This window comes from Carassius auratus, chromosome 18, assembly GCF_003368295.1.
Source record: "Carassius auratus strain Wakin chromosome 18, ASM336829v1, whole genome shotgun sequence".
Lineage (NCBI taxonomy): Eukaryota > Metazoa > Chordata > Actinopteri > Cypriniformes > Cyprinidae > Carassius > Carassius auratus.
Window position 1 is genome coordinate 23,688,285 of NC_039260.1, and position 10,405 is coordinate 23,698,689.

Genomic DNA, 10,405 nt, shown 5'->3' on the forward strand with positions numbered 1-10,405 from the left:
AGATGTGTATAAAAATACTAATTTTAAAAGAAAACATACATTTTTATATCAGCCATCAGTCTTATAAATCTCTAATTAAAAAACATTTTGTGATTTGAACGCGTAATCCCTCACAGCCCTTTGAAGAACAATGTGCAACATTGGCCTTAAAATCTATAAAAATTTTATTATTATTTTGGGTGTATGTTTTGCCTATGAATCATCAGAGAGAGCTTATTCTCTTATATTTAAAATTGTACAGCACAGCAGTCAGAGGGTCTTTGCAGACATTGAGAAGGTTTGTAAACAACTGATCGATGTCTGCAACTTTACACAAATTGTGTAAAAAAAACAAAGTGTCTTAATTAGTTCTGTCACTGATTTACCTTAAACTTCCACACGTGAGGCACATGCATACGTTGCCTTCCTTTACCAGGCAACGATGACAGATGCACAATTTTAAAGTACTAAAATAATAAAATACAAAATAATATGATTACATAATAATAATAATAATAATAATAATAATAATAATAATAATAATAATAATAATAATAATAATATGTTGACCAATAAATAAATAAATAAATAAAATCTGCTCACTTTTGACTTGGCAAAAGTAAGAAAATCTCCAATGACAGCGCGGAACGTTGCGACGTGAACCGGAAGTGATGTCAGTTACACCCTCGCTGTTCCTCTCTAGTTTCATTGATATTTCCGCGGTGCTAATTTTAGTTTCGCTACCGGCAGCTTCTCTGTGTTTAGGCGTCTAAATGTGTGGATAAATATTTATATATGTTTTCGTAGCCTCACTATTTAATTAAATATACGTTTTTGGGAGCGATGGAGTATCCAAACCAGAGTGGGTTCAGACAGCGTAAGTTACGTACGTGATCATTCCCTATCGTATTTAATAACTGAGTGGATAAATGATCGTGTTTGATATAAAAGACACATATTTCATGATCGGATGAAAATGATGTGGTTAGCTGTGTGTTGTTTGGTTATTAAATAACTGTCTGCGTTTACAACAAAAGCAAATTCAGGCGTGTTTCCTTTCAGTGTAACGTTACCGTTATTTATTCTTGCTCTGGTTTGCTTGTTTACATACATTCAGTAGATCAAACCTCAGAATGTGACCATCTAAATGATTTCATGATTTGGAATCACCCTTTAGATTAGCGGATGAGTTGTGTAATATTCATGAATGATGTGTTGTGACTGTTTGCTATGGGCTTTTGCCAACAAGTGCAGTCATTTGTGTACATAATGTGTATTGATGCTGAGTTAGATGTGATTCTTGTCTACAGAGGCGGGGGTCAGGATGCGAGGGACCCCAGGGGACCCCAGGGACCCCAGTCTGTTATTCGACGACACTAGCGCTGGAGGGGACAAACACGACCTCAGCGGTGTGGGGAAAGGCCCTGGTGTGTGTCCGGGACAGGCTTTGATCTCGGACCCCATGTCTAACCTGGCCTTGGCTTACGGCAGCAGCCTTGCCTCGCACGGCAGAGAGATGATGGACAAGAACGTACGTCAGTCCTTGAGTAGGAACCGCCCTGCATGTGTTCGTCTGTGAGTGTGTCGTGTGTTCGTCTGTGAGTGTGTCGTGTGGACATCTGTGAGTGTGTCGTCTGGATGCCTGTGAGTGTGTTGTGTGGACGCCTGTGAGTCTGTCGTGTGGAGGTCTGTGAGTCTGTCGTGTGGACGTCTGTAAGTCTGTCTTCTGGATGTCTGTGAGTTCATCGTGTGGACGTCTGTGAGTCTGTCTTCTGGACATCAGAGTGTGTCGTCTTTACGTCTGTGAGTGCGTCGTGTGGACGTCTGTGAGTGTGTCGTCTGGATGCCTGTGAGTGTGTCGTGTGGACGTCTGTGAGTCTGTCGTGTGGACGTCTGTGAGTCTGTCGTGTGGACGTCTGTGAGTGTGTCGTCTTTACGTCTGTGACTGTGTCGTGTGGACGTCTGTAAGTCTGTCTTCTGGATGTCTGTGACTGTGTCGTGTGGACGTCTGTAAGTCTGTCTTCTGGATGTCTGTGAGTGTCTCGTGTGGACGTCTGTGAGTCTGTCTTCTGGACGTCAGAGTGTGTCTTCTTTACGTCTGTGAGTGTGTCGTGTGGACGTCTGTGAGTCTGTCGTGTGGACGTCTGTGAGTGTGTCGTGTGGACGCCTGTGATTGTGTCGTCTGGACGTCTGTGAGTGTGTCTTCTGGATGTCTGTGAGTGTGTCGTGTGGACGTCTGTGAGTGTGTCTTCTGGATGTCTGTGAGTGTGTCGTGTGGACGTCTGTGAGTGTGTCGTCTGGACGTCTGTGAGTGTGTCGTCTTTACGTCTGTGAGTGCGTCGTGTGGACGTCTGTGAGTGTGTCGTGTGGACGTCTGTGAGTGTGTCGTGTGGACGTCTGTGAGTGTGTCGTGTGGACGTCTGTGAGTGTGTCGTGTGGACGTCTGTGAGTGTGTCGTGTGGACGTCTGTGAGTGTGTCATGTGGACGTCTGTGAGTGTGTCGTGTGGACGCCTGTGAGTGTGTCGTGTGGACGTCTGTGAGTGTGTCGTGTGCACGTCTGTGAGTGTGTCGTGTGGACGTCTGTGAGTGTGTCGTGTGGACGTCTGTGAGTGTGTCGTCTTTACGTCTGTGAGTGTGTCGTGTGGACGTCTGTGAGTGTGTCGTGTGCACGTCTGTGAGTGTGTCGTCTGGACATCAGAGTGTGTCGTCTTTACGTCTGTGAGTGTGTCGTGTGGACGCCTGTGAGTGTGTCGTGTGGACGTCTGTGAGTGCGTCGTCTGGACGTCTGTGAGTGTGTCGTGTGGACGCCTGTGAGTGTGTCGTGTGGACGTCTGTGAGTGTGTCGTGTGCACGTCTGTGAGTGTGTCGTCTGGACATCAGAGTGTGTCGTCTTTACGTCTGTGAGTGTGTCGTGTGGACGCCTGTGAGTGTGTCGTGTGGACGTCTGTGAGTGCGTCGTCTGGACGTCTGTGAGTGTGTCGTCTGGACGTCTGTGAGTGTGTCGTGTGCACGTCTGTGAGTGTGTCGTGTGGACGCCTGTGAGTGTGTCGTGTGGACGTCTGTGAGTGTGTCGTCTGGACATCAGAGTGTGTCGTCTTTACGTCTGTGAGTGCGTCGTGTGGACGTCTGTGAGTGTGTCGTCTGGACGTCTGTGAGTGTGTCGTGTGGACGCCTGTGAGTGTGTCGTCTGGACATCAGAGTGTGTCGTCTTTACGTCTGTGAGTGCGTCGTGTGGACGTCTGTGAGTGTGTCGTGTGCACGTCTGTGAGTGTGTCGTCTGGACATCAGAGTGTGTCGTCTTTACGTCTGTGAGTGTGTCGTCTGGACATCAGAGTGTGTCGTCTTTACGTCTGTGAGTGTGTCGTCTGGACATCAGAGTGTGTCGTCTTTACGTCTGTGAGTGCGTCGTGTGGACGTCTGTGAGTGTGTCGTGTGGACGTCTGTGAGTGTGTCGTGTGGACGTCTGTGAGTGTGTCGTGTGGACGTCTGTGAGTGTGTCGTGTGGACGTCTGTGAGTGTGTCGTGTGGACGCCTGTGAGTGTGTCGTGTGGACGTCTGTGAGTGTGTCGTGTGGACGTCTGTGAGTCTGTCTTCTGGACGTCTGTGAGTGTGTCGTGTGGACGTCTGTGAGTGTGTCGTCTGGACGTCTGTGAGTGTGTCGTGTGGACGTCTGTGAGTGTGTCGTGTGGACGTCTGTGAGTGTGTCGTCTGGACGTCTGTGAGTGTGTCGTCTTTACGTCTGTGAGTGTGTCGTCTTTACGTCTGTGAGTGTGTCGTGTGGACGTCTGTGAGTGTGTCGTGTGGACGTCTGTGAGTGTGTCGTGTGGACGTCTGTGAGTGTGTCGTGTGGACGTCTGTGAGTGTGTCGTGTGGACGCCTGTGAGTGTGTCGTGTGGACGTCTGTGAGTGTGTCGTGTGGACGTCTGTGAGTCTGTCGTGTGGACGTCTGTGAGTGTGTCGTGTGGACGTCTGTGAGTCTGTCTTCTGGACGTCTGTGAGTGTGTCGTCTGGACATCTGTGAGTGTGTCGTCTGGACGTCTGTGAGTGTGTCGTGTGGACGTCTGTGAGTGTGTCGTGTGGACGTCTGTGAGTGTGTCGTGTGGACGTCTGTGAGTGTGTCGTGTGGACGTCTGTGAGTGTGTCGTGTGGACGTCTGTGAGTGTGTCGTGTGGACGTCTGTGAGTGTGTCGTGTGGACGTCTGTGAGTGTGTCGTGTGGACGTCTGTGAGTGTGTCGTGTGGACGTCTGTGAGTGTGTCGTGTGGACGCCTGTGAGTGTGTCGTGTGGACGTCTGTGAGTGTGTCGTGTGGACGTCTGTGAGTGTGTCGTGTGGACGTCTGTGAGTGTGTCGTGTGGACGTCTGTGAGTGTGTCGTCTGGACGTCTGTGAGTGTGTCGTCTGGACGTCTGTGAGTGTGTCGTGTGGACGTCTGTGAGTGTGTCGTGTGGACGTCTGTGAGTCTGTCTTCTGGACGTCTGTGAGTGTGTCGTGTGGACGTCTGTGAGTGTGTCGTCTGGACGTCTGTGAGTGTGTCGTGTGGACGTCTGTGAGTGTGTCGTGTGGACGTCTGTGAGTCTGTCTTCTGGACGTCTGTGAGTGTGTCGTGTGGACTTCTGTGAGTGTGTCGTGGTGTAAGAGAGCATGTTGTGTGTGTTGTGGGATATGAGTCATAGCTGCAGGCCTATTATTTTGGAGTGAATTATTAAATTACTTTTGGTTCACAGCTGGATCGGTTCATCCCCATCTCGAAGCTAAAGTATTATTTTGCGGTGGACACAGTATATGTGGGCAAGAAGCTCGGTCTGCTGGTGTTTCCCTACATGCATGACGTAAGATCACACTTACATATCTACAGAGTTGTTGCATTAAGAGAGTTGTTATTTTGTGTTTTGTATATAATATGTTTGAAAAGCATATACTTGAGTGTGAACTGAATGTGATGTCTGTTGGACACTTAATTGCTTGTTATTTGCAATGGAAATGTGTTTAAACTTATTTTAAATGCAAACAGTTGCACTTCAGTGGCATTCTATGCCATTTATATATCATCTGCAAGTACAGTTTTTTTTTTAATATATACTTTTAAGATTTGAAGCGCACAAGTGCACATCCGGTACTTTTTCACAAGGATCAAGCCTCTGTATTTACAGGATAGTTGAGGATATGATTTAGGCATCACTTACACATGTTTTTCCAAACCCTTCATTTACTTTCTGCCATAGAACTCAAAAAGGAGAAGTTTTGAAGACTCTTTTTATGACCAGGGTCTGTCAAGCTCCAAAAATGTTATATATATATATATCAATTTTTCGAAATTGAGAATTATACCCCATCTGAAAGCTGAATAAATCGTCTTTCCATTGATGTCTGGTTTGTTGGGAGGACAATATTTGTCTGAGATACAACTATTTGAAAAACTGGAATCTGAGGGAGCAAAAAATATATATATAAATTCTGAAAAAAAATCACCTTTGAAATTGTTCAAATGAATTCTTAGCAATGCGTATTACTAATCAAAAATTACATTTTGATATATTTACGGTAGGAAATTTATACCATCTTCATGGAACATGATCTTTACTTAATATCCTAATGATTTTTGGCATGCAAGAAAAATCGATAATATTGACCCATACAGTGTTTTTCTCTGTAGAACTGGGAGGTGATTTATCAGCAGGACACTCCAGTCGCCCCGCGCTTCGATATCAACGCCCCTGACCTGTACATCCCCGGTATGACCCCCAAACCATACGTTTCAGTGCAGAAGCTGTGGGCTGTTCATTACATGCATGTGTTTGTGTTTGTGTTGTTCTGTTTCCGCAGTGATGGGGTTCATCACATACATCCTGGTAGCAGGACTGGCTCTGGGCACACAGAACCGGTAAGAGCTCTGGACGATGCATGACCTCTGACCTGACACTGCCCTGCTGTTAGTGACATTCATCAAACGGCACTATTCTAGCCAGTAAAGATTTGCCTTCGAGCCCCTTAAAAAGAATTTAAAAAAAAAAGAGATTTTTGTCTCACTGATAAAATGTTGATATATTTCACCATTTAATTTACAAAAATGCCTTTATGCACACTCCTTCAATTTGACTTACTATGAATGCTTAAATAATTATTTAAATGTACCATGCAGTAAAAAAAAAAAAATTTCTACTTTTAACAAGAATGTTAAAAAAAGTAAATTCTTAAAAAAAAAAAAAAAAGTCTGAAAGTAAAGCTGTAAAAAAAGAAGAAATGTTTTCACAATGTGATTTTGACTTTGTCCATTTAGCCTTCAATCAATAAGAGCTATTAAATTCCCGGTTCAGATGATTAAAATAGTCACTCTTTTATTACTAACCCGTGAAGCTTGATTTATAGATGTGGTGTCACGATGGGGATCTGTGTTTTAATGGTGCATGAATGTGACAGGAAAAGGAGAATGTTCTGAGACTTCCTGCTATTGTCCGGTCTGCTCTCGACCACATACTGTTCTCAGTTTTCCAACCAATGGGACCAGATTGTCCAAACCTGTATTCCAGGAAAACACACACGTTTTTAATACTAGAAGATCTGCCAAAACCCTTTATCCATGAAGCATGTTTAAACAGGGCATCCGCGGGTTTGTAAAAGGTAGTGAATGAAATTAGCCAAAAATAAGGGCATTAAAAGTAATAAGCGTCATCTGACGAGGTATTACATTTTCGAGCCCTAAATACATTTTAAATTTGTGTTAAGTGAAGGCCTTTCTTCTAAAAATTCTCATTTTTATTTATATGTTGAGAGTAGGACCTGAGCGATATCATCAGAATCAATAACATCTCTGAAATCTTGTGAGAAGCGTTCATCTTCAGCGAAGAATTCTGTTAAAGCTGATATCAGGACAAACGCCACTGATGTGGAAACCAGGAAAAACAGTGTTCAATAACCACAAATCTCCACCACTGACCATGGATTTAACAGTACACTACAGGAACAACCTGTGGCAGAAATGCTCTTATGCTTCAAGAGATTTTAAATGCTTCACACAACTTTTCCCAGCACTCCAGTGCTTTAAGTATTACCAAATTTGAAAGTTATTTTTAATGTGACGATATTTGTTCATAAAACTAAAAGTTTTATAATGTAGGAAAGCAAACACTTTATTAAATAAAAAAATATATATTAAATAACCACTAGTAGATGGCTGCAGAGATGTACTTATAGGTCATTTTCCACTCCCTAATATAGCCTATATATTTTTGTATTCATTAAATTATATTTAGCCATTATGAGCCTCTTTCTGTAAATCTTAATGGCTTTAGTGCTGGTGTCCTCGAACGTTATTCTGGAGACCTACAGTGGCTCTCAGTCAGAAAAGTCACAACAGTGTTAGAAGAACGTTCTCTGTGGTATATTTTCACTGCAGAACAATAAGAAATTCTGCAAATATAATTGCACATTTTGAGAAAAGCTGCAGCTAAAATCAGTCATTTTAAACTAAAATAAATAAATAAATACCTGGAAACCCTGTTTGGTAGACCTTTATGCTTACATAGTTGTTTGTATTCAAACATTTTCACAAATTTGTGATCATTTTATTATTTAGCTTACTGTTGCTTCTTCGATAATAGTCGCTATAATATTGGAAAATGTATTTAATTAAATGGAGGTTGGAGTAGACTAATTTACCTGTTAAATATGCATATTTAGGATTAATAGCTCCAGTCTAGGCCTCAAGCAGGCAGTCCATGGGGTGCTGCTCCACCTCTCAAATTGACTCAATATTGACTTAAACTTGTCACAGAGTACCTCCTCAGAAAATATTAAGCTTTTCAGGTACCACCATTGTGACTAACATTGACATGGCTTGTGAAGGGCATAGTGTTATACACTCACTGTAATGCTTAATCTGGAGGTTTAGCATGGCTCTGATAAAGCCAAACATAAACTATAGAGATTTTGTTTCAATGATTTTATTGTATGTTTAATCGTATCCAGCAATAGTGAGCCATAGCTGGAGAACCATTGATCTAACTTTGACATATCTATCACTGTCAAATGTAGCACAACACTTGGCTCATGTTTTACTTTAGGTTAATAATGTAATAATTATAGGCTAAGGTTGTCTAATAAAGCAATAAGCGAATCTTTGTCCAAAACTATGGATGAAGGCCCACTGTGACATCTTGATTATTCCCTCTGCTTTACTTAAATGTATCAGCTTACATTTTACGTAAGATGGTCTGTATATACCCTGTTAAAGTCAAGCCAAGTACAGTCAGAAGCAAACAATCTTTTTTTTTTTTTTTTTAAAGGTTTTCTCCGGAGATCTTGGGCATTCAGGCCTCCTCGGCTCTGGTGTGGCTCATCATTGAGGTTTTGGCTGTTCTTCTCAGTCTGTATCTGGTAACGGTTAACACTGACCTCACCACCATCGATCTGGTGGCCTTTTCTGGATACAAATATGTTGGGTAAGACTATTAGTTACTCAGTCTTTTCCCTAGACTTACAACAATTTTATCATTTTAAAGGGTTAGTTCACCCAGATAGCAAAATTATGTCATTAATGACTCACCCTCATGTCGTTTCAAACCCGTGAGACCTCCGTTTATCTGGGTGAACTAACCCTTTAACACCGGGATCAATGTTCAAACTGGTCCTGACAGAGTTTTGGACTCTGGGTGGTGCTAGCGGGTAGTTTTTTAAATGTTATTTAACTAAATGAGACATGAAAAATAAAGTCAAATGATTAGGCTGATTCACACACTTTTAAAGGATTACTTTAGCCAGAAATTAAAGATGGCTATTATTATACTATTATGTTTTAAAGTTATTCAAACAAAGTCCTTGATTGCAAAAAAAAAAAGTACACTTTGAATGTGTGTTTTCTGAAGTGCATACAATGTCCACCTTCTTTCACCATTGTGTGAATTCTTGCTGTGTTTGTTTGCTCAGGATGATCGTGGGCGTGATCGCAGGACTTCTGTTCGGCCGGATGGGATACCACCTCTCGCTGCTCTGGTGCTGCGTCTCTACTTTTGTTTTTACGGTGTGTATTGAAAGATACAGTGATGTCAGTTTGAATCTGATCTCTAGAGTTCAGATGTGATGGTTCTCCTGTGTTTGGGACAGATTCGGACACTGCGGTTAAAGATCCTGTCTGAAGCGGCCGCGGAGGGTCGGTTAGTGCGAGGAGCCAAAAACCAGCTGCGAATGTACCTGACCATGGCCATCGCTGCGGCGCAGCCCGTCTTCATGTACTGGCTGACCTTCCATCTGGTCAGATAAGAGCCAGAGGTGTCATAGCCATATCGTTGTACCGCAGGAGTCACAAACATCTCTAGAGACATGAGCCTATTTGCACTCACATGGACACACTTTGTGCAGCTTTACAGCACAATACGAATGATCTGAACTCTAATTGCCCAGCAGTCTTTTGTATGGACATTTCTAAGAGTTTCTGTTGGCTTTTGTTTTGTATAATGTATAGTGCAATTGTATTTTTTAATGTAAAACCGTTTATGTTTGCAAACAAAGGTCGATGTCTAGATGCTTTGGCTTGAGAAACCTGTATATGACTGTTTGCTGGCCGCAAACCAATGAAACCAACTCTGTGTGATGTCTGTTGTGGATGTTTAGTGGTGTTTTTTTTTTTTTTAAACCAGTAAAGCCCTTCTTGTCACACTGACAGATACATAAGAAAAACAATGCCTCATACATTTCAGGGTCAATTGCAGTTGTATTCTTTCATAATTTGTAAATGAAATAAACGCTTGTTCTCAAGAGCTAGTTTGCATGTTAGTAAGTTTGAGTTGTAATACTTCCTGAAAACTCACCTTTAAGGGAAAATCTATTCATCAACAGATGTATACAGATCATTTTCCTTCATATAGAAGTGCCCTGACTGCCACTCATATTCTGTTAGTATTAATGAAAATAACAGACTGTATTCTCTACTATCAACAAACTATTAAAGCCTGCAGAAACTGCAAATCATCTTACCTCCAAACTGCACCCATCGTTATCTACTTTATTGACCTTTCATCCTCCATTAGTCGAAGAAATCTCTAGACTCACTAGAGCCCATCCCGACTGCTCTGGTTAAAACCTGTCTGCCCTCTATTACACCGCTCATAGCATCCTTAGTTAACACTTCCATACTCACTGCCACTGTTCCTTCTCTCAAAACTGTTTCTGTTACCACAGTTCTTAAGAAACCTGACTTGGATCCTCATCATGACCAAAATAATGACTGTCCCATTTCCAAACTCCCATTCATTGCTATACTTTTAGAATGGACTATTGCAACCCAACTTCAAGCTTATCTTCAAAACAATAACCTCTACAAACCTTTTCAGTTAGTTAGTTCAGCTTTGGTAAGAATGACTAATGATCTTCTACATGCATCTGACAACGGCCTTTTCTCCATCTTGATCATTGTCGAGACTTTGACACCAT

At 42.5% G+C, this 10,405-nt stretch overlaps 1 protein-coding gene across 2 annotated transcripts; it reads left to right on the forward strand.

Annotated features, from left to right (window-relative positions):
• The first annotated feature begins 661 nt into the window (after window positions 1-661).
• Window positions 662-9,732, forward strand: LOC113118712 (protein YIF1B). Of its 2 annotated transcripts, none has more exons than XM_026288104.1 (8): window positions 662-865; window positions 1,290-1,510; window positions 4,705-4,809; window positions 5,634-5,712; window positions 5,804-5,861; window positions 8,263-8,418; window positions 8,903-8,996; window positions 9,080-9,732. In XM_026288104.1, the coding sequence occupies exons 1-8, from the start codon at window positions 823-825 to the stop codon at window positions 9,233-9,235; spliced, it is 912 nt and encodes a 303-aa protein (XP_026143889.1). In that variant the 5' UTR covers window positions 662-822; the 3' UTR covers window positions 9,236-9,732. The 2 variants fall into 2 exon arrangements, with proteins under 2 accessions (XP_026143889.1, XP_026143890.1); XM_026288105.1 differs by having other exon boundaries at window positions 662-856.
• The last annotated feature ends 673 nt before the right edge of the window (window positions 9,733-10,405 follow it).